Here is a 24,708-nt window from a genome sequence, read left to right as displayed (position 1 = left end):
TCTGGCCTGGTGAATTCCATGGACTGTATAGTCCATGGGGTCGCAAAGAGTCAGACATGACTGAGTAACTTTTTTTTTTCAGTAATACGAAGATGATCCAAATAGGATCTTTTTTTTAAAATATTGAAATGTATTTTTAATTGAAGGGTAATTGCTCTACAAAATTGTGTTGGTTGCTGCCAAACATCAACATGAATCAGCCGTAGGTATACCTATGTCCCCTGCCTCTTGAACCTCCCTCCCCATCCTACCCCTCTAGGTTGTCACAGAATCCTGGTTTGAGCCCCCTGAGTCACATAGCAAATTCCCACTGGCTATCTGATTTATCTATGGCAATGTTTTGTTTCCGTGCTACTTTCTGCATACATCCTACCCTCTCCACCCCCCCGCCCCTGTGTCCATAAGTCTGTTCTCTATGTCTGTCTCCATCAGTTCAGTCGCTCAGTCATGTCCGACTCTTTGTGACCCCATGGACTGTCTTCATCATTTCCCTGCAAATAGGTTCAACAGTATCTTCTTTCTAGATTCCATATATATGCATTAATGTACGATATTTGTTTTTCTCTTTCTGACTTACTTCACTGTGTGTAATAGGCTCTAGTTTCATCAACCTCATTAGAACTGACTCAAATGCATTCCTTTTTATGGCTGAGTAATATTCCATTGTATATATGTACCACAGTTTCTTTATCCATTCATCTGTCAGTGGACATCTAGATCTCTTCCACATCCTAGCTATTGTAAATAGTGCTACAACGAACATTGGGGTGCATGTGTCTTTTTCAATTGTGGTTTCCTCAGAATATATGCCTAGTAGTGGGATTGCTGGGTTACATGGTAGTTTTATTCCTGGTTTTTAAAGGAATCTCCATACTGTCTTCCATAGTGGCTGTATCAATTTACATTCCCACCAACAGTCAAATAGGATCTTTTTATTTTGCATAATTTTGGTTTTTAGGAAGTGAGATGTCACTTGAGAATTCTAGTGAGACTTAGTTGTTCTAAGGAAAGTTGTGTCCATCCATTTTTGATAAGAAATGCCTATTTATACCCATTTTAGCAGAAAAAACTTGAAGGCATTGTATGTTCACACAACTGACTGAATGATGGTATCAAAAGTTTAGAAGCAAAGAAATATGAGTGTGACATTTTATAAGATTTTTTTCTAGTACATAAATCTGAGCACAGGATTTGAAGGGGAGGGTATCTTGTTGATTTTTTGCTTCTTGTTTGTTTTTATTGTTGGTTTGGGGGATAGTGGTTGCTTGGCTGAAAAATAATATATTCATATCCCCAAAGAATTTGAATGTGATACACTACTCCCACTTAACAAAGATCTTTCCAAGTATAAAATTTCACTGTATAAAATTTCACAGTTATTACTGAAAAGACCTAAGAAATCATATACATATAAACCTTAGGTTAACAAATTAGGAGACAGGCCCAGATAAATTTGGTAACAAATGTGGAATCATGTAGCCAGTTTAGTGCCAGAGCTGGACAGAAATCCACATACCTGACTACAAATTTAGGATCTTCCTCGCTACCATACTCTGCCTGAATTTTCATTTGTCTCAATACAGGGTGAGTGAAAGCAGTGAACAGATACTGGCTTTCTCAGACTTCAACCAGAGAGTCTCAAAAGGCAGTTTTCATATGACTAACAACAGAAGGCTCAAATAAATGGATAACTTAGCATCTTACAGTCTTTTATGAGAAATTCACAACTAAACAAGATATTAGATTTATTGAAAAAAGAGAAAAATAACCTCTTAGTATGCGGACTCCTGATATAGTTTCAGTCTGTGGCACACCAACATTTACACAACACTGACTAGGAACAAACTTTCTATTTGAATAAATACATGTTGCAGATTGCTGAAAGTGAAAGTCGCTCAGTCATGTCCAACTCTCTGCGACCCTATGGGCTATATACTCCCTAGAATTCTCCGGGCCAGAATATTGGAGTGGGTAGCCAGATTCCCTCCTCCAGGGGCTCTTCCCAACCCAGGGATTGAACCCAGGTCTCCCGCATTGCAGGCAGGTTTTTTTTAACCAGCTGAACCACAAAGCTGAGGCTGATCTTTTTTATTAAAAAAACAAACAAACAAACAAACAAAACGTAAAACACCATACTGAGTGCCTCAGAACGCGCCAGCCGCGGCAGGCATGCGCACTAGAAGCAGTGCGCCGCGCATGCGTAAAGCTGGCAGGACTCGTGTTCTGAGTGCCATAGACCAGCGTGCTTTCTCTCCGCTAGTGTTCCAGCTCCCAGGGGCGTGGGGCAGCGGTGCGCCAGTCTGAGGGCCGGCCTAGCCACGTTGAGCATCTGATCACAACAGGGGCCAGGTTCGTGCTTGTCCCCCGGGACCTGTGTGTTGGAAGCGGTGCCCGACTTGAGTGGGAGAAGGCGGGAGAGCTCGTGCAGTGTGAGGCGAGGGCCAGCCGGGCAGCATGAGTCAGCTGCAGCCTACCTGGGAGCTGTGCAGCTTGCATGTGGACCGGGTGGAGGAGAAGATGGTGTGCGGTGAATCCAAAGACCCCATCTGCATGGAGGACCTGCGCCCATTAAAAGTAAGCATTAATTTAGAAGATAGTATGCAACAGGTGTCCATGAAAAAAGACCCCAAAACGAAGATACCTCGGTGTTATTCGTCCCTGTATCATTTAACTCAAAGATTTGTGGCTCTTCTCAGATCTAGTCCTGAAGGTGTTCTTAACTTAACTAAAGCTGCAAAAACACTGGGAGTACAAAAACGAAGAATGTATGACGTCACCGGTGTCTTAAGTGGAATCAAGCTGGTTAAAAAAAAGTCTAAGAACCACATTCAATGGATAGGACCTGATCTTAGCAATTTGGAAATACGGCCTGAACACAGGGAGCTGAAGGAGGAACTTTTTGACTTATCAGTGAAAGAAGCAGCTCTGGATGAATTAATTATGGATTGTTCTCAACAGTTGCTTGAGTTAATAGAGGACAAAGAAAACAAAAGTCTAGCATATGTGTCATATCAAGATATGTATAGCCTTGGAGTCTTCCGTGAACAGACTGTATTTGCAGTTAAAGCTCCGGGGGAAACCACCTTGGATATTTTACCTCCCACAGGAGATTCTATCCCAGTACATATGAAGAGCACTACAGGACCTATCGATGTTTGTGTATGTGTAATGACGCAGGATCTCTCAAGTAATGAAACATTGGATGGTGTAGGAACCTCTTCGTCCGAAAGCACACAGCCAGAACACCCTCACCCTGAGAAAGAAGATCCTCCAGAGCAGAGTGAAGAGTTGCTTGAAGTGAAGGCTAATGGCATGTGAGGATCCAGGTATTGAGTCTTTGGGGACATCCGGGTGGGTGAATTACACACCAGATGTGAGTCTCAGTGGAATAAATCATCCTCGATGCTTTCTCATTCTCCCTTATAGCAATAAGGCCAGTAGTAACTTGGAGCAGTTCACTACTTAGATTACTGGATAATTATGGCTTCTGCATTTGAAAACAACTTTAAAAAAAAATTATTATTATCTGTTTTTTGCCAGTGAAATAGACATCTTGCCTCCTGAAATTACTGCATCACACAGAGTATCACTGAAATTGTTGGGCAGGCTGGATGGACAGCTCTTTGTGGACTCTGCCCTTTGCTGCATGGATCAGATGTTTTTATCACAAGAGAAACTGCCTTAATACGGGTTCATGTCTGCAATGGATAGGGGTATGCATGCATCTGGACATGATGTCTTTGTGTATATTTGTATAATGTTTAGATTGCTTATGAAGTATTTCAAAGTGAGACTTTTTACGCTTATACAACCAAAATAATGTCTATATAGAAAGTAAGAGACGTATTCTCTAATTTCTCTGGTGCTTATAACTGACTAGAACTCTCTGAATGAGGGTTAGAGAAGAGTTTTTCCCAAACTTCTATATGTAAAGGTATCATAAATATGCTGTATATTTAAAGTTTGTGAAATTAATTAATGTATTTCACAATGGTTCCCAGTGCTAAAATTGGACTTCAAGGTCCCTACAGACTGATTGTGTTGGAGCAGACCCATGGCATGCCCCAGGCTTTGGGGGCAAGTGTAGAAATTCCGTCAGATCATGGCTTAATAATTCCTTGCAAGACTATTGAAAATTATTTTAACCTTTAAAAAAATAAAAAAAAAAAGTTTACTGTGGACCATTGTTAAAGTCTATTGAATTTGTTATGGTATTGTTTCTGTTCTATGTTTTTGGTTCTGTGGTCTTAGCTCCTCAACCAGGGATTGAACACACACCCCTGCATTGGAAGGCAAAGTCTTAACCACTGGACCACTAGGGGAGTTCCCTATTTTAACCTTTTTTGCAAGCAGATTCTGTAATATGTTTCTGTATGTAGCCTTGCTCTTCAGTCAAAGGGGTTTACTTATGATGACCTAATGGTACCCTGCCCTCTCTCCAGCTCTAGTCAATCATTTCCAAGTACCTAGTATTTCCACTTCATTGGGTAAGGCATTTACCACTCTGTGCCTCAGTTTACTCAGTAGTTTACCATTATACTGTGAGCTCCTTGAGGGACTTTGTCTTATTGTTAAGCCCACTGCCTTGCACCAACATCTGGCACATAAAATGTGCTCAATAAATGTTTGAACAAATCAGTGAGTCAGTGAATGGTAAAATTAGACTAATAATACTTGGCTTATGTAGCATACAAGGTTCTTGTGTCATTCAAATTCATATCTTAAGCTTCTCTTGCTTTCAAAGAAAGAATTGAAGCAACATGAAATTAAGACCATGTATAAAAAGAGCATAGGAATAAAAAAATATTGGAAGATAATACTGAGCATTTAGGAATTGCACACCTGTGAGCTCCAGTGGCTTTTGCCAGTCCTGCCCCTCTGCTGAACGCCAGCCTTCTCCCTCCTAGTAGTCCCTGCCAACTGCCTCTGCCAGTCTGGGACTGCTCATTGTGCTCCTTGGGCACAAGTGATGAACATGAGAGTTTTAGCAGAAGGTGTGTGTATCAGTCAGGTGCTCCTTGGACAGGGCCAGGCTGTGTGTTGTAGAGTTGGCAGCTGTCACTTATATGTGATGGCTAAACATGAGAGTGGATGAGGTCACTTAATAAGAGGGAAGGAGAAGAGGAGAGGCCAGTTTACATTTATTTTAAGGGAAAAGACAGCAGAAAAAGCCTTTCCTGAGAGGGAATACTGAGAGGAAGGGGAAAAACAACTGAAGAAGGTGGTGTCCCCAAAACCCAACAAAGGAAGCATGGCCACAGGTGATAGCATCCTTTCTAAGCAGCAGTTTCTTACTTGTGAAATACGACAAATACTCTACTTTGCAAAATGTTCTGAGTAAAATGAGATCATGTAAACAAAAGCCCTCTGTAAACTTGTAAATAACCTCAAAGGGTCTCCTGTCTCTTTCCTCTTCAGACCCACCAACTTCTTGTTGCTGTCAGTGTGTTGATCTAGTTCAGCTCACCTCTAGTCCCTTCTACTTCTCAGCTTTAATGTGCGAAAGAAGCTTTCCAGTCTTATAGCCAGACTCGTGGATGAGGGATGAGTAAACTAATCCTTGTTAAGTCTAAGGGAGCTGGGACTCCCTTATAGGTAAAACAGAAGTTCTAATGCATCACCTTGGTTGTGTTTTGTTTCTGAGTTTATGAGTTTGAGTGACTTCTGCATAAATAATGTCTTACTATCCTGAATATCCACAAGGATTATGTCAGATATTGAATAGCTACCTGAACTATCAAATAACCCAAATATCAGTAGAAAATAATTTAGGATATTTTGTTATAGCTACTCATACATGTTTCTCTAAATATGTATATCTGTCATGTATATGATTTTCAATTCTCAGTCCTTCTTAAGAGCTTCTTTGTGATCTTTTGTTAAAATTCTCATGATGACAGACTTATCAGCACACATTTGACCAAAATTGAAGTTAATAAAAGTAAGCATGTAGGGTATGGTAAAGGATACTTCCTTATGAGTTTCTTATAAAATCAAGTCCTTCTTAAATAAGGACCAGAAATAGCCCATAATTTATATTCTGAAGAATTTCTGAAATTTATGAAAGTAATTTTATTTATTTATTCACTTATTTTTGGCTGTGCTGGGGCTTCGTTGCTTCTCAGGCTTTTCTCTAGTTATGGAGATCAGGGACTACTCTCTAGGTGTGGTGCATGGGCTTCTCATTGCGGTGGCTTCTCTTGTTGCAGAGCATGGGTTCTAGGGCACACGGGCTTCGGTAGTTGTGGTTCCCGGGCTCTAAAGCACTGGCTTGCTAGTTGTGGCACATGGGCTTAGTTGCTCTGTGGCATGTGGGATCGTCACAGATCAGGGATCCATGTCTCCTGCACAGGCAGGCAGATTCTTTACCAATGAGCCACCAGGGAAGCCCTCAAAATTTTAAATCTCATGATATCTTCAGAATATGAATTATCAAAGTAGCTACTACTTGACACTAATTGAAAGGACCTATGAGATTCTCAGAAGGTATTATTAAAGGTATGGGCTACCCTGGTGGCTCAGTGGTAAAGAATCCGCCTGCCAATGCAGGAAACGTGGGTTCAATCCCTGGGTCAGGAAGATCCCCTGGAGGAGGGAATGGCAACCCAATCTAGTATTCTTACCTGGGAAATCCCATGGACAGAGGAGTCTGGTGGGGCTGTGGTTCATAGGGTCGCAAAGGGTTGGACATGACTTAGCAACTGAACAACAACAACGAAGGTATGGTGCAGCAGGAGAAAGATGGCTCCTAAGCCCATTTTTAGTCACACCGGACATGCCTTGTCTTCTCATTGTGAACAGTCAAGATACATGCAAGATCTTGGTCTCAGGGGAGCCAGAGGACAAGTTTTATTGAATGGTCATATAGCTGAAATTAGGCTGCATGCCATCAGTGCAAACCATCAATCTATACATTTTTCAATAAACTAGACAGGCTAGTATAGAGTGCCTCCAAGGGCTTTAAACAGCATTGTATAAAGCCTATACATTTCATCCCAAACTTGACCAAGGGGACCAGACTTCCAGGCATCCCTGGAGTTAAACATATAGACTCACTGCAAGTTAATCCTATCCTTGATCAATTATTCTTTCTTTTCTAAGTGTATTTTTTTATCATCTTGGTAAGTAAATCTCGTTTTCCCTTTAATGAAATAACTGCTACCAGGACAGTGACAACAAATCATACTCCTGTTTATTGAGCTCCAGTCTTTGCCAGGCTCTGAGCAAAGCACTTTACGTCCAGTACCTCATTTATAACTGAGGTTGGTGCTGTTATTCCAGTTGTACAGATGAGGAAGGGAAGCTTAGGGTTTTTGCTTTCCTCACGTAGCTGTTTGCTTTAATGCCTCTTCCTTACTTTGTAAATGTGTAGCTGATAGGTACCATTTAACAAACTTGGGATACCACTGAGATCACATTCATTACTCAAATTAACCACAGCCCCTGAAAATATGAGAATGTCTTTCTTCCTTCCCTTACCAGCCCTGTTCCCGTGGGACATGTAGGAACTCTAGGGTTGCACCTGAAGTCTAGAGGAGTACATCCTGTGAGGAGTGATGAAGATGAAGGATTAGTAGGATGTGAAACTCACCTTCTCCCACAAATAGAGGAGTACATCCTGCCTTCTGCACCGAAGAAAGATAATGGAATGCTCGGCGCATTTGTAGGAAGTCTCCCTTTTCTCTTGCTCTTCATGTTGTTGCTGGCATATAGTCTTACGTTGAAACCAGGGCACCCAAACCAGGCTTTCTGATACCCAGCAGTTCCAAGGACAATAGAGGAGCCACTTCATGAACTGAGGCATAGGGTTGCTCTGGCTGGGCTGGTAGTAATTACCAGCAGGACTAGGGAAAGAGGAGAACACCTTTCTACCCAGCACTTCACTCCCCTCTGCTCGCTCCATAACACAGGAAGCCTGATTGCCCAGTGTTTCGGCTACCTAGTGACCCTGTATTTCAGTTTTCATCTCCCTGGTCTCTTTCCCAGACAAGCTGACAGAACTGGAGCAGCTAATTGGGGGGAAACTGAAGGTAACCTACAACTGACGGGGTGTGACTGGATGGGGTGGGGACTACACTGGATTCTTTTCCTGCTAACTTTTATCAGGGCCACAGTAACTAGCCCATGTGACAGGTGTCACCAACTTTCAAGTTCCAAAATGGAGCTCAGTTTCCTTTCTCAGAGAAAGAACTTCGCAGCTCATTGAAACAATGTGCCAGATGGATATGGGAGCACTCTGGCAAGACCCAATCGAGTCTTCAGAACCCCTAGGTCAGAGGTTCACAAACTTGCAGAGTTTAAGGTACTCTTAGTTACTGCAGTGACTTTTTCATAGCAGCCATAGGCCAAAAGAAATGCCTAATAGTTCCATTTATTAAGTAATTAGGTCTAAACAACTTAATAGGTATTTATATCTTGACAGCTTGGTCACCTCTTAATAAAATAATACAGACATACCTCCTATTAATGCACTTGTCAAATATTGCGGTTTTTACAAATTGAAGGTTTTTGGCAACCCTGTGTTGTCAGGTGGTAGTTAACATTTTTAGCAATGAAATATTTTCTAATTACGGTATGTATGCCGGGGTCCAGCCTCGGCAGAGTCCAGGGATACCCTCAGGATGAGCGGCGTCAGCAAGAAAAGAAAGAAAAAATAAGGCGAGTCGAGTCTTGGTTGAGTGCAGAATCAAGGCTGCTTTATTTTTTTTACATCAGTGCTTATATACCCTAAAACCGGCAATACTAAAAAGGGAGGAGGGATTGTCTTGATACAATTGTACCAGGAATGCAGTCATAGACCATCTTCTAGAACAGTCAGCACCTTCACGCATAACTCTCAAACAATGGGCTTTTAAGACATCAAGGCCACAAGGCATGAGAAAATGGCTTTATTTGTGTATTACAAGCCTTGTCTTGGGAGCCTCAGTTCTGGGCAGACTTTGTGACTCCCTAGGTAGCATGGTATCTTTTTTTGGGCTCTACCCCCATACGTCTGCAGAGACAATTTTCTACATTAATACTATATGCTTATTCATTTTGTCATCAACCTTTATCTCTATGTTTTCTTCTAGTGTACTCCCAGGCACACCATAGACAGGGGGCAGGGAGACATATCAGCAAGCACTGGTATGTGGGCCAAGAGTCTCATGAGCTCCCTCCAGATCTCACTCTAAGGGGCCCTTCTAAACTCGTGAAAGGCTCTATATCTATTTTGCTTGTGGAGTGTTTAGGCCTATTGTTAGCAGACTTAGTTTTATGCCAGGGGCACTTTGTGCAGTCCTAAGCATTCCAAATTGTAAATTGACAATTATAACCCCAACAGGGCCAGAAGGGGTAGGATTTTCTGTGTAATAATGTTTTCTTCATTCCTGGCCTGTTCATAGGGCCCATACATCCTCAGGGACTGTATTGCTGCCATGCAAAGGCTTCAAGGGGGATATTTGAGCAGGAGTCAGAATTCTTAGAAAGCACAGAGGACTACCAAGCATCAGAAGAAGAAGAGACGGAGGCCCGGGAGTAGATGATGGGGCAGCCCCAAGAAATCCCCGGAGGTTTGGATGGCCTTGCATGCCAGCTCCTCAAGCCAAGACCTTGTCAGGGCTGGGGTCTCTCTTGCCGGCTCCCGACAATGTACATTACTTTTTAAAGATATAATGCTATTGCATACTTAATGGTATGTACTATAATATAAACATAACTTTTATGTGCATTAATTATGTTTATGTTCCTTGGAAGAAAAGCTGTGACCAACCTAGACAGCCTATTAAAAAGTAGGGAGATTACTTTGTCAACAAAGGTCCGTTTAGTCAAACCTATTTTTTTTCCAGTAGTCATGTATGTATGTAAGATTTGGACTATAAAGAAAGGTGAGTGCCAAAGAATTGATGCTTTAGAACTGTGGTATTGGAGAAGACTCTTGAGAATCCCTTGGACTGCAAGGAGATCCAACCAGTCCATCCTAAAGGAAATCAGTCCTGAGTCTTCATTGGAAGGACTGATGCTGAAGCTGAAACTCCAATACTTTGGCCACATGATGTGAAGAAATGAATCATTGGAAAAGATCCTGATGCTGGGAAAGATTGAGGGTGAGAGGAGAAGGGGACGACAGAGAATGAGATGGCTGGATGGCATCACCGACTCAATGGACATGAGTTTGAGTAATCTCCAGGAGTAGGTGATGGACAGGGAGGCTTGGCGTGCTGCAGTCCATGGGGTCACAGAGTCGGGCATGACTGAGTGACTGAACTGAACTTATGTGCATTAGGAAACCGAAAAACTCCTACTTTGTTTTGATATTTCTCTTAAATAGCCATGCTGTTACTTACTAATTGGATGTGTGTACCTTTTGAGGATCACAAAACTTCTCAAACATTCTCACTTGTCAGACATAGCACCTGTTTTTTTTTTTAATCTCAGCCAAAATACACCTTCTGTGTAGAACTACCTAATAATGAAACTGAATGACCTTCAGCTCATAGTTTGTGTAGTATCCAGCCGACATGACATATCAATGAATTTCTCCCCAAATGTAGACTATCCCACACATCTGTGTTGAATTCGCTGCAGCCAAGCTGCTCATTCCTTGCCAGAAACTGGCTCTGCCCTCTTCCCACATCAGTAGGTGTCCAGCTGCTCTCCTGCTACATAACTATTGGGGCAAATCAGTGTTTCTTTCAGAACAGCAACAAAACATATGCTCCAAGCAGAGTCCAAATTGTTGTACAAATTTCAAAAGGTGCTTGCTTTTGCGAAAAGGGCATTCAAGTGCCAGCTAACTAGAAACTTTGCTATAAATGTGTTGGTTTCACAATCATATATTAACTTTGCGATGCTGCTTCATAATCAGAGGCATGGCCCATGGTTTCCCAGTTTCTAGTCATTCAGATTTCAAGTTTCTCCTGTTCCGCGTTTTCCTTTATTCCCCCATTATTGAATCCTGTTCTATACCAAAATCTTTACTCAGTTCAGTTCAGTTCAGTCGCTCAGTCGTGTCCGAATCTTTGCGACCCCATGAATCACAGCACGCCAGGCCTCCCTGTCCATCACCAACTCCCGGACTTCACTCAAACTCATGTCCACAGAGTCGGTGATGCCATCCAGCCATCTCATTCTCTGCCGTCCCCGTCTCCTCCTGCCCCCAGTCCCTCCCAGCATCAGACTCTTTTCCAGTGAGTCAACTCGTCGCATGAGGTGGCCAAAGTATTGGAGTTTCAGCTTTAGCATCAGTCCTTCCAATGAACACCCAGGATTGATCTCCTCTAGAATGGACTGGTTGGCTCTCCTCGCAGTCCAAGGAACTCTCAAGAGTCTTCTCCAGCACCACAGTTCAAAAGCATCAATTCCTCGGCGATCAGCTTTCTTCACAGTCCAACTCTCACATCCATACATGACCACGGGAAAAACCATTGCCTTGACTAGACGGACCTTGGATGACAAAGTAATGTCTCTGCTTTTTAATATGCTATCTAGGTTGGTCATAACTTTCCTTCCAAGGAGTAAGCGTCTTTTAATTTCATGGCTGCAATCAGCATCTGCAGTGATTTTGGAGCCCGAAAAAATAAAGTCTGACACTGTTTCCACTGTTTCCCCATCTATTTCCCATGAAGTGATGGGACCAGATGCCATGATCTTTGTTTTCTGAATGTTGAGATTCAAGCCAACCTTTTCACTCTCCTCTTTCACTTTCATCAAGAGGCTTTTGAGTTCCTCTTCACTTTCTGCCAGAAGGGTGGTGTCATCTGCATATCTGAGGTTATTGATATTTCTCCCGGCAATCTTGATTCCAGCTTGTGCTTCTTCCAGCCCAGCGTTCCTCATGATGGACTCTGCATATAAGTTAAATAAGCAGGGTGACAATATACAACCTTGACGTACTCCTTTTCCTATTTGGAACCAGTCTGTTGTTCCATATACAGTTTTGACTGTTGCTTCCTGACCTGCATACAGGTTTCTCCAGAGGCAGGTCAGGTGGTCTGGTATTCCCATCTCTTGAAGAATTTTCCACAGTTTATTGTGATCCACACAGTCAAAGGCTTTGGCATAGTCAATGAAGCAGAAATAGATGTTTTTCTGGAACTCTCTTGCTTTCTCCATGATCCAGTGGATGTTGGCAATTTGATCTCTGGTGCCTCTGCCTTTTCTAAAACCTGCTTGAACATCTGAAGTTCACGGTTCACATATTGCTGAAGCCTGGCTTGGAGAATTTTGAGCATGACTTTACTAGCATGTGAGATGAGTGCAATTGTGCTGTAGTTTGAGCATTCTTTGGCATTGCCTTTCTTTGGATTGGAATGAAGACTGACCTTTTCCAGTCCTGTGGCCATTGCTGAGTTTTCCAAATTTGCTGGCATATTGAGTGCAGCACTTTCACAGCATCATCTTTCAGGATTTGAAATAGCTCAATTGGAATTCCATCACCTCCATTAGCTTTGTTCGTAGTGATGCTTTCTAAGGCCCACTTGACTTCACATTCCTAGATGTCTGGGTCCAGGTGAGTGATCACACCATCGTGATTATCTTCATGGTGAAGATCTTTTTTGTACAGTTCTTCTGTATGAAAGACAGAGGTTGGATCAAAATATTAATAATATGTGGGACCCATCCTCAAGTCTTGAGAGGGAATCAGATAGGCATACTAAAACTTCTAATTAAATTACAATTTAGTTTATTTAATTGCTATAATTGAATTCTACCTAAATACTGAGAGTCTATAGCAGCTGTGTCTAATGAAGTGGAAAGTAGAATCTGGGGAGCATTTTTAGAGGATGTTACAGCTGAATAGTGTGTTTTAGTCACTCAGTTGTGTCCGACTATTGGTCGGGAAGATCCCCTGGAGAAAGGAAAGGCTACCCACTCCAGTATTCTTGCCTGGAGAATCCCATAGAGAGAGGAGCCTGGTGGGCTACAGTCCATGGGGTTGCAAAGAGTTGGACACAACTGAGTGACTAACACTTTCACTTCACATTTGAATAGAATAGGAGTTTGCCTGGCAGGGGAAATATTAGGTATAGAGTTATGGAGGCATGAAAAAGCCTGTATGGAGAATGACAAGATTTGGTTTGACTGAGGAATAGGGTACATGTTAGGTATAGTGGCCAAAGGCATCACCCATTTCACATCTGTCCCTTTCTTTCCCTTCCGTTTGGCACCATTCTAAAGCATGATCTTATCATTTCTTAACCTGGTCTAATGTAAGTAACGTTTTTCCTGGCCTTTATCCCTCCATTTTCTCCTCATCCTACCCCTAAATCTCTTGTACATATACATTTTTCTAGGTTTTTCTCTGTGAAGTATTGGTCTAGAATTTTGAATGCTATCAAATAGTTTAAATATTTTAGGCTAACATTCAGTGCCTCATGACATGGCTATCAAGCCATTTCAAGTTTCATTTCCCTCTCTTCCTTTTTTGAATGGTGAACTCCAGCCCTACTGGCAAGCTCCTTATTCCTCATTTATGGCCCTAGGTTTATTTGATTCTAGGCCCTCACTCACTTTTTTGTTTTTGTAGGGTGTCTTTCCTCACCATCTTTGCATGTCCCTAAAAGGCCAGCCCTAATACACTTTTCACTTGTCCTTCTCCAGGCCTCTCTCCCATCCGCCAACACACCTACCCAGTAGAAATATGCCTGCCTGCCGACCTCAAAAAGCATATATCTGGTTCATCTTCCATTAGAGCTGTTTGTATCTCTTATCTTCATTATCTGCACCAAAAAACCTTGAGGGCAAAGGCCATTTCCTATTGATCTTTGTGACTTGTCATGATCTCATTGTACATAGTCTATGTTCAGTAAATACGTCCTAAAGAAAAAATTTTGCTCACTTAAAAGAAAAATGTAAACATTTGCCACTTTAAATAATGGCTCTTTGAGTAAATTCAGACCCAAGATGAGAGAACTGATTAGATAAGTGGAGTAGAGATTTTCCACATGAGCTGTTAACTTTTAGGCCCTGCCATCTGCTGTTTTTCAGAAAATATATGGACATGATTTTACCTAGATAAATATTTTTGACATTAAAATATCAGTTTTGGTATCCTGCAGTGTTAAAAAATATGCAATATGACTACGTATTTTGGTTTAAGGGAGTAATTTGGGGAGTTACTTGAGAAGTCATCTTATTTCACTTATTTTTATTGTTTTCTTTTCAAGAGAAAGCATGGCTGAGAGCTATTCATTTTGAAATTAAGAAAAAGTAGCTATGTTTTTAAATTAATATATTTATTTTATGGTGGTATATCAGTCTTAGAGTTGAAATATTTTCCTTAGTGAGGATGTTCCCTAACTGAATCAAAAGAAAACAGCTTAGGTTTTTCTTTATGTACTTTAATGAGAAAAGAACATGTTTGAATACCATCTCAGTGTTGTGTTCTCAGAGTAGATTTACAGTCTGTATACTTGTCATATCGTGTCATCTCTGATGAAGGCATACACACAATTCTGGACAGCTTTGGGGTACCTCACATATTTTGATGAGAAGGAGGTAGAGGAAAGCAATCAACTTTAGTTTCAAACATTAAGTCCGAACACAAGCCCCTGCATCATGGAGATTGCCCAGCGTTTTAGGAAGAAATAGTCTGATCTTACCCTATAGGTCCAGGATGCCACCTTTCCCTTATTTTGTTTTCACATTGAAAGGATACCAATTCTGATATCACCCATTAGATTTCTAAATTACTTTGATTAGGATTGGCGAATACTCTGCCACAATTTCCTGTTCCCTAATGTATGGCAGATGTGTTGTTGTTGTTCAGTCGCTAAGTTGTGTCCAACTCTTTGCGACCCCATGGATTGCAGCGTGCCAGACTTCCCTGTCCTCCGCTATCTCCTGGAGTTGCTCAGACTCCTGTCCATTGAGCCAGTGATGCCATTCAGCCATCTCATCCTCTGTCACCCCTTCTCCTTTTTGCCTTCAGTCTTTCCCAGGACATAATTAATCTGTAACAGTATCTTTCCTACTGGTCAGATTCTTATTCCAAGTGATAACTTTTTAAAAAATTTATATGTATAGATAGATTTATTTTAATTGGAGGCTAATTATTTTACAATATTGTATTGGTTTTGCCATACATTGACATGAATCCACCCCGGGTGTACATGTGTTCCCCCATCACCCTAATACCAAAACCTGACAAAGATGCCACAAAAAAAGAAAACTACGGGCCAATATCACTGATGAACATAGATGATAACCAAGTGATAACTTCTAATTGACCACATTTGGCAAGTGAGATAAAAACCTACTTGCCAGGTTATTGCATCTAAAGGTCTCAGTATTATATGACATTGCCTCCCAGTACAAGAAATACACAGGAGGTGTTTGTAGAATGCTCTTGGTAATTTGGTTAGACTGGAATTAGAAGGTCTGTGTCCTGCTGTACATTACCTTATAGTTGTGTGATCTTCTGAATTAGCCTGCATTCTGATTTTAGGAGTCAGCTGCTTTCCTTGACACATTTTTCAATGTAGACAGCATGTAAGATTTTCCTTTAGGAGAATTTAGGGGTTTTTCCCTCTTAAAAGCTTAAAATACAGTATTATTGATGTGTTTATTTTCAAGAAAACTGTCACCAGGCCCCGCCCCCTTGCCTGGGTCTGGGGGCCCCTCTAGCCGGCGGGCGGGTGGGGGCGCCGGGTGCAGTGGTCAAGTGGCAGCCTGCCTCACCTATTCAGGGTGTGGGCCGCGGAGCAGTGGACCCCGCACTTTAAAAAAGAAAAAAGGAAAAAAAGAGAACTGTCACCAAAAGCGAAGGAAGCCTTAGACTTCATTGACATATCTGAAAGTTGCTCAGTCATGTCTGACTCTTTGCGACCCCATGGACTATACAGTCCATGGAATTCTCCAGGCCAGAATATTGGAGTGGGTAGCCTTTCCCTTCTCCAGGGGATCTTCCTAACCCAGGGATCGAACCCAGGTCTCCCGCATTGCGGGTGGATTCTTTACCAGCTGAGCCACCAGGGAAGCCCAAGAATACTGGAGTGGGCAGCCTATCCCTTCTCTGGAGGATCTTCCCAACCCAGGAATCAAATCGTGGTCTTCTGCATTGCAGGCAGATTCTTTACCAGCTGAGCTACCAGGGAAGCACAATTGACATGTCTAGTGTGTTTAAAAACAAGGAAGCTGATAGCCATGATTAGTTTTGTACTTGTCAGACCACACTCAGTATAGAATATAGCATTTAATGTGATAAAGATGGTACAGGGACTCCTATGTATTTTTCTGATATATGACCAACAGATGAAGGAACGAGAAATGTTTATCCTAGAAAAGAGAAGCCACAAGGGAAGTCAGTTATCGTCTTCATGTATTACTTGGCCTATTATATGAAAGAGAATTGTTTGTCATTGCCATAGGTAAGACCAGTGACTAGGAAGTTGTTAATTCAGTGAAATGACCCTTGGAAAAGGGCTCCATAGTCAAATAAATGTGACATATGCGTGTGTTGTGTTTGTTTTCTGGAGATTTCAAATATATATTAAATACATAGTAAGAGTCCTAAAAAGTCATACAGTAAAAGATCTTTTTAAATTTGTTAATCCCAGCATTCCATAAACACCGTCCTCAGAACTAGTTTTCTAAGGAGCTCCCATTTGAGTAGTGATTTTTAAACTGTGGGAGTGGGCCCAGTGGCACCAGCGTGACCTGGGCTCTTACTTGAAATGCAGCTTCTTGACTCTGCCCCAGCCCTGTGCAGAGACTCTGGGAGGTAGGCCCAGCAGGATGTGTGATAGTAAGTCCAACAAGAGATGCTCATGCAGCTAAACTGTGTAAAGCACTGGCAGAAAATTCTACTATACTCTACAACTCAGCAGCACCCTTTTATGTTCTAGGATTTCTTCTAATGTTTTTTTATGACTTTGTGATCCATTTTAATTGCTACTTAACCCTTCTGAGGCACAGAAGGAAGACGTACCGTAGTTTTCAGTGTACCCATCTAACTCGTATCAATTTGGATATATCAAAGAATCCTAAGTAATGAATCCATATCCTCTATAAAGTCAAATACACATTTCTAAAATTGAGGTAAACCTTAAATTCATTCCTGTTGTTGCCATTTTTAAATGAATATTTACTTATTTTCATTTAACTTCAAAATGTTTCCCCCTCCCAAAAATGTGACCTTTTTTCTTTCTTAATGTTCTGAAGGATCTATTATGTACCTTATCACATGTCAGAGGTCTTTAAGATTAGGGTATTTTCTAATTTATTTGCACTGCTGCTGCTGCTGCTAAGTCACTTCAGTCGTGTCCGACTCTGTGTGACCCCATAGACGGAAGCCCACCAGGCTCCCCCGTCCCTGGGATTAGCAGAAGATTAAATTCTGGTAGCATTCTATTTATCTCTTCAAACAAGCATGACCGTTTTAGACAAATGTAATTGAAGTATGGTTTAAAATGAATCTGTACATAAAAATTATTTCCCACAAGTGTGCATTATAACCATTACCCTATTTTACTGGGTATCATAAATGTGCATTTTGAATGTTTATATGAAATGCCTCTACAAGTCAGATAAATTTTCTTTTTCTAAAGGATATCAAAATGGGGTTAAATATATTAAAGTGTCAAAATATATTCAAGCTAAGTGCATTTAGAACAAAATGACTATTAATATCCTTTGGAATGAATTATGTCCAAATGTATCTTAATTTCTTGATAGTATTTTGTCACCTCTTCCTTTCACATGAGTAAAGGTGCTTTGGGTTTGAGTGCCTGATGAACTATGGACGGAGGTTTGTGACATTGTACAAGAGACAGGGACCAAGACCATCCCCATGGAAAAGAAATGCAAAAAAGCAAAATGGCTGTCTGAGGAGGCCTTATAAATAGCTGTGAAAAGAAGAGAAGTGAAAAGCAAAGGAGAAAAGGAAAGATATAAGCATCTGAATGCAGAGTTCCAAAGGATAGCAGAGAGAGATAAGAAAGCCTTCCTCAGTGATCAATGCAAAGAAATAGAGGAAAAGAACAGAATAGGAAAGACAAGAGATCTATTCAAGAAAATTAGAGATACCAAGAGAATAATTCAGGCAAAGATGGGCTCGATAAAGGACAGAAATGGTATAGACCTAACAGAAGCAGAAGATATTAAGAAGAGGTGGCAAGAATACACAGAAGAACTGTATAGAAAAGATCTTCACAACCAAGATAATCACGATGATGTGATCACTGACCTAGAGCCAGACATCTTGGAATGTGAAGTCAAGTGGGCCTTAGAGAGCATCACTACGAACAAAGCTAGTGGAGGTGATGGAATTCCAGTTAAGCTATTTCAAATCCTGAAAGATGATGCTGTGAAAGTGCTGCACTCAATATGCCAGCAAATTTGGAAAACACAGCAGTGGCCACAGGACTGGAAAAGGTCAGTCTTCATTCTAGTCCCAAAGAAAGGCAATGCCAAAGAATGCTCAAACTATCGCACAATTGCACTCATCTCATATGCTAGCAAAGTAATGCTCAAAATTCTCCAAGCCAGGCTTCAGCAATATGTGAACTGTGAACTTCCAGATGTTCAAGCTGGTTTTAGAAAAGGCAGAGGAACCAGAGATCAAATTGCCAACATCCGCTGGATCATGGAAAAAGCAAGAGAGTTCCAGAAGAACATCTATTTCTGCTTCATTGACTATGCCAAAGCCTTTGACTGTGTGTATCACAACAAACTGGAAAATTCTGAAAGAGATGGGACTACCAGACCACCTGACCTGCCTCTTGAGAAACCTGTATGCAGGTCAGGAAGCCACAATTAGACCTGGACATGGAACAACAGACTGGTTCCAAATAGGAAAAGGAGTACGTCAAGGCTGTATATTGTCACCCTGCTTATTTAACTTATATGCAGAGTACATCATGAGGAACGCTGGGCTGGACGAAGCACAAGCTGGAATCAAGATTGCCGGGAGAAAGATCAATAACCTCAGATGTGCAGATGACACCACCCTTACGGCAGAAAGTGAAGAGGAACTCAAAAGCCTCTTGATGAAAGTGAAAGAGGAGAGTGAAAAGGTTGGCTTGAAGCTCAACATTCAGAAAACAAAGATCATGGCATCTGGTCCCATCACTTCATGGGAAATAGATGGGGAAATAGTGGAAACAGTGTCAGACTTTATTTTTTTGGGCTCCAAAATCACTGAGGATGCCAATTGCAGCCATGAAATTAAAAGACGCTTACTCCTTGGAAGGAAAGTTATGACCAACCTAGATAGCATATTAAAAAGCAGAGACATTACTTTGCCAACCAAGGTCCATCTAGTCAAGGCTGTCGTTTTTCCCGTGGTCATGTATGGATGTGAGAGTTGGACTGTGAAGAAAGCTGATCGCCGAAGAATTGATGCTTTTGAACTATGGCGTTGAAGAAGACTCTTGAGAGTCCCTTGGGCTGCAAGGAAATCCAACCAGTCCATTCTAAAGGGGATCAGTCCTGGGTGTTCATTGGACGGACTGATGCTAAAGCTGAAACTGCAATACTTTGGCCACCTCATGCGAAGAGTTGACTCACTGGAAAAGACTCTGATGCTGGGAGGTATTGGGGGCAGGAGGAGAAGGGGACAACAGAGAATGAGATGGCTGGATGGCATCACCGACTCGATGGAGGTGAGTTTGAGTGAACTCCGGGAGTTGGTGATGGACAGGGAGGCCTGGCGTGCTGTGATTCATGGGGTCGCAGAGAGTCGGACACGACTGAGCGACTGAACTGAACTGAACAGACTGATAGTCCACAGACTGGATTTTTATTTCATTGCTGCTATCCACCAACAGAATGCCTGGGGCATCCTCTTACAGTAATGAGTGCATGTGTGTACTGGTTTCATTATTGCTAAATTTAAACACCCATGGTTGGCAGGAATGTGCTAAAGTCTGGATATAGGATAGTTCGTCATGTCATTGTCCCTGCCCAGGGCAATTGCCACTGAAAGGACACACATGATGAGGAAGACAGCAGATGGGGTGGTTGAGAGCTGAGTGTTACTTCCTTGCTGACCTATAGAAAGAGGTTGAGGGTGTTGGCTATGTTCTCTAAAGAGCGTGTAGCAGACTTCATGTTGTACAGTAACTTTCCACATGTATTTTTAATTACAATTTTATGCTTGTTATTATATTTCTTTGTAGTTTTCCTCACCGGAGAAAAAGCCAATTCAGTATTAAAACGCTACCCAAGAGCGAATGGACTCTTTGAAGAAATAAGACAGGGCAACATTGAGCGTGAGTGCAAAGAAGAAGTCTGTACATTTGAAGAGGCAAGAGAAGCTTTTGAAAATAACGAAAAAACTGTGAGTATATTGGCAGTCTTTTAAAATGTTCACAGATTTGCCTACCTTTGTGATGTATATTTAAAGCCTGCATTCCCAAATGTGTGCGTTGCTGTCAGTTAAAAACTAACCTCTCCAAGAGCTAACTCTAAATGTGGCCTCTAAGAACACGGTGTGGGTCAGAGGCCTCAGTACACTTTCCTGTATGCTGTCTGTGTTTGAGGGCTCCATTTCCATAGGACCCTGCTGAGCTGAGTTTGATCATCCGTGCAAGGGGTAAGTAAGCATGTTTTACCCAAGGCTTTGTTCAGGAAAGTTGCAGATACCATCATGATCCTACTGTGCTTGATCACAGAGAAAGTACAGAGAAAGCTGATAGATAGTGATGCTGTTTTAAAACATTTTACTTCTACCAGAGAAAAGACATATCAGAACTCCCCTCCCCACTCTGACAACGGTATACTTTCTTTGGAACTGCTTTACAGTAGAAAATGATGTTTCAGAGAGGTAGCTATTGTATAAAGATCCACTCCTGTACGCTGCTGTGAAAATAACACTGCTTGAGAAACAAGTGATGTTGGATGTGCTCAGGGGACATCAGATAATCTCAGGAGCAGTGGATGCAGAATTTTTAAAGATGATGTGGTTTCTTGTTAGGTAAGGAAGGATCCAGGGGGTAAGAGGAAGGAGTTCAAGGACAGATGATCAGAGAGGCAGTGTTGCTAGATTTCGGTGTGCACAGCAAAGGCAAAATCAGTGTGTAAAGTGATCAGTTGTGAGCGTCAGGGTTTTTAACTCTGAAGTCCCACAGGTAAAAACAGGGAAAAGAATACATCATTTATCATGCCATCATGCAATCACAAAACACTCTTGGCTTTTCAATTTCTTTCCAGCTTTTTTCTGTTGTATCTGCTTACTACTTATGGGTTTTTTTCTTCCCACACTTTTTCTTCTTATAAAAGTAATACATGTTCATTGTATAGACATTGAAAATATGGTAAAACATAAAAAAATTAATAAAATCACTTGAATTTTTAGTGCTATCAGTTTCATGATTTTGGTATTTATCATTCTAGCCTATTCATTGTACATAGATAATTTTGATAATAATAGGATTAGAGTATAAATAGTATTTTGTAGCATGGAGTTTCTGATAAAACCTGGCTCATGTACTTAAAAATTAGGTTTTGATATTGTGTTTTTCCAAAAAAGTACAAATTTTAGATACTCCACTGTGGTTTTCATAAAGCTAGTGCCTTTTCATCCTGCTCTATCTTGTTCCTTTAAAGGAAAGGTAAGAACTTTAGTGGGAAGATACTTTGACACTACGTAAAAATATTCTGTTCTCCACCAGACATCTACCCACTAGTTTTAATGTCTGCTATTGATAGTTCTTGACTGAATCAATTAAATTCTAGTTTAACATAATGTTAAATGGTGAGTTTCTGACTCCATCATTCTGTGTACATTTGTTAGCTGGCAGTCCACTATGGGCAAAAATTTTCTCTTGATCTATCTATCTTTCATAGATCATTTTATTCTGTGAGTTATAATCCATTACTGTCAGTGTTTTGATCAAACTATTTTAAATTTGGCTAATGGAAATTTCTTCAAACCAGCTTCTCTGTCTCTTTGACATGTCCTTATCACTTTTTTTTTTTTTAACTTTTTGGCCCAGCAAGGTGCTCCAGGATACTGTTGTACTTTCCCTGCCCCGGGCTTGTCATTGGTTGTTTCTCTGAGGAGCCTTGCTTACTTTTAGTTAGGAATAATATTTAGAAACCAAGATCTGGGAGCTAGAGTGTTTTCATTGCTGTCAGAGTATCATTGTTTCTGGATGTTCCAACAGCAGAGCGAGGGAAAAAAATGATACATGTATATGCATATAAATGTGTGTGTGTATGCACACGCACGTGTCTGTGTGTATTAGGGACCTGCATATTCATCCTGCTAATCTCCAGTTCCAACACCCCTCAGGGTTTTTGTTTTCCCCATTCTATATTTGTATGTGAAATGTAAATATTCTTCATAGATGTTCTTCCACAGTGAGAAGCCTGACTGTCAGTAACACCAGTATATTAACTCATTTGCCCAGTTCTACAGCACACATACAGTGGCTTCATAATTTTAATGCCCATATCATAATAGGGAGGGAAAAACATTTATGTTCATCCATCTCTCACTTCTGAAAGTCATTCTGTATGTATTCACAGAGCTTACCCTAAAATTAAAAAAAATCTGGACAGTATATCCTTGTAAGGATGTATCACCATTTTTTTAGCCGATCTATTGTATTTTGGCATTAAGTAGTTTCCACTATTTTTACAATTACAGATAACACCATAGTAAATCATTTTGCACGATAGGAAGTACATCTTCAGTGTAAATTCTTAGGATTGGATTGCTTATCAAGGGTTGATGTGTGTAGTTTGTTAGAATTTGCCAGAAAGCTCGTACTGTTTTACATTCCCCCCAGATATTTGAGAGTGACTATTCCCTCACAGTCTGATTAGCAGGGTGTGACATGGGTATCTTGGTTGTGTTTCAATTTGCATTTCTCTTATGAATGAAGTTGTGTATTTTGCCATGTATTTATGGGCCATTATTATATCTATTTTGTGCGTTGTCTTGGCCTTTTGTTCATTTTTTCCCTGTCAGATTTATGGTCCTTCGCACGTCCCCCAACCCCGAATTTTTAGAAAATATATTAGAGATACTAGCCTTTATTGATGATACATTTCAAATATGTGCTTGCAATTGTCATTTATATTTTGACTTTGCTTATGGGTTTTACTTATGCAGTTGAAATTTCATTTTCATTGTAGCTATACGTTAAACAAGTAGTTTATTCAATCTAGATTTTAAATCATACTAGAAAGCCTTCCTCTTAGTCCCTGGTTATAGAGGAATTCACACAATTTCTTCTAATATATTTGAATTTTTACATTTAGTCCTCTGATTCACTTAGTTTATTCTTGGATGTGGTGTGAGTTATGGATCTGATTGTTTTTTCACGTAGCTATCCAGTTGTCCAAACACAATTTGTTACGAAATCCTTCTTTGCCCCAGTGATTTTAGTTACCTTTTACCATATACCCAATTTCCATGTGTACTTAGTGAATTTCAGGATTGTTCATATTCTAGTCCACTGGTCCATCATTCTACTTAAATGCCAGTTCCGCACTGTTTTAATTATAGAAGTTTTTTAGCATATTTAATATAAATTACAGCTAGTTTCCTTTATAAGCTCTTTTTCAGTGTTTTGTTCTCATATGCCTATTTTTCCATATAAATTTTAGTATTAATGTGTCTAGCACAGAAAAAAGTCATTTGTCAGTATTTTTATTTGGATTTCTTTCGGTTTGTAAATTAACTTAAGGAGAACTAACATCTTTAAGGTATTAAATCACCCTCTCAGGAAGAGATTTCTGTTTGTTGACGTAAGGAAAGTTTTACTGTTTTCAGAAATGTTTTATTATTTTCATCATACAAGTTTTGCCCATTCCTTAGGCTGGTTCCTGTTTCTTTGTTGCTATTGTAAATGGGTTGTTCTTTTCCATGATATATTCTAACTGGTTATTATTTGTGAATGTGTGAGCTATTGATGTTTTTTAAAGCTTATTGAGTTACATACAGTTAACCGCACATATATAAACTGTACAACTTGGTAAGTTTTAGCATATGCATACACCTATGAAACCACACTGAAGATAGTAAACAGAGTCATCACTCCCAAAAGGTTCTTCTTGCCCCATTGTAATTCCTCCTTCCCAGGGATATAATTGTTGTATGGTAAGTATATGTATAGTTCTGTAGGCTACTGACAGATTAATTTGTCATTGTATAAATGAGTATTTTAAATTCCCACCAGAGCACTGTTTGAGTAATTGTTTCTCTCGCCAGCACTTGGTGTCATCACTATTTTTTGCTTTTAGTCATTGTGATAGGTGTGTAGTGATACATTGTGGTTTTAATTTCCATTTCCTTAATGGCCATAAGAACATCTTTTCATATGCTTATTTTCCATTTATATATTCTCTTCTGTGAAATCTTTCTTCCTATCTTTTGGTTACCTTCTGATCAGATTTTCTTGTATTTTTGAGTTTTCTGAGTTTTATATATATTCTGGACACAAATCTGTGGTTAGATATGTGTTTTGTAGGCTATTGATTTTTATCTGTTAATTGTCGATTGTACTACCTTACCAATGGCCTCTTTTGTTTCCTTCAAGGTGAATGATGATGTCTTTATGGCTTCCCTCTCTGGCCCTTAATGCATGTCGGTGCTTCTCTGTATCCTTTCCTACCCTCAGAGACAGGATGCTGCATTTCAGCAATATTCAAAAGCAAATCAAAGAAACTCTTTCAGCAATTGCTTTGTGCTCTCCAGCATCACCTTTTCCCTCTCTATAGAATCATTCTCATTAGCCTACCCACCTTTTAGGAAAAAAAAAAACCCACAACTCTCTC

The 24,708-nt window shown here is 40.5% G+C and overlaps 1 protein-coding gene and 1 pseudogene across 1 annotated transcript in view; both read left to right on the top strand.

The window, feature by feature from the left end:
* PRRG1 (proline rich and Gla domain 1) overlaps positions 1 to 24,708 on the top strand; it is a 145,446-nt gene that overhangs the window by 69,579 nt on the left and 51,159 nt on the right. The window contains exon 3 of the mRNA XM_055437907.2: positions 20,100 to 20,260. Coding sequence (XP_055293882.1) covers positions 20,100 to 20,260 — 161 coding nt within the window. The remainder of the gene's footprint in view (positions 1 to 20,099; positions 20,261 to 24,708) is intronic.
* LOC129564193 (transcription factor E2F6 pseudogene) lies at positions 51 to 7,982 on the top strand (annotated as a pseudogene).

This window comes from Moschus berezovskii, chromosome X (assembly GCF_049115385.1).
Source record: "Moschus berezovskii isolate FMDL1 chromosome X, NW_MosBer_1.0, whole genome shotgun sequence".
In the NCBI taxonomy this organism is placed as follows: Eukaryota; Metazoa; Chordata; class Mammalia; order Artiodactyla; family Moschidae; genus Moschus; species Moschus berezovskii.
Note: the sequence above shows the minus strand (reverse complement) of the source record. Positions and strands in the feature narration are given on the sequence as shown.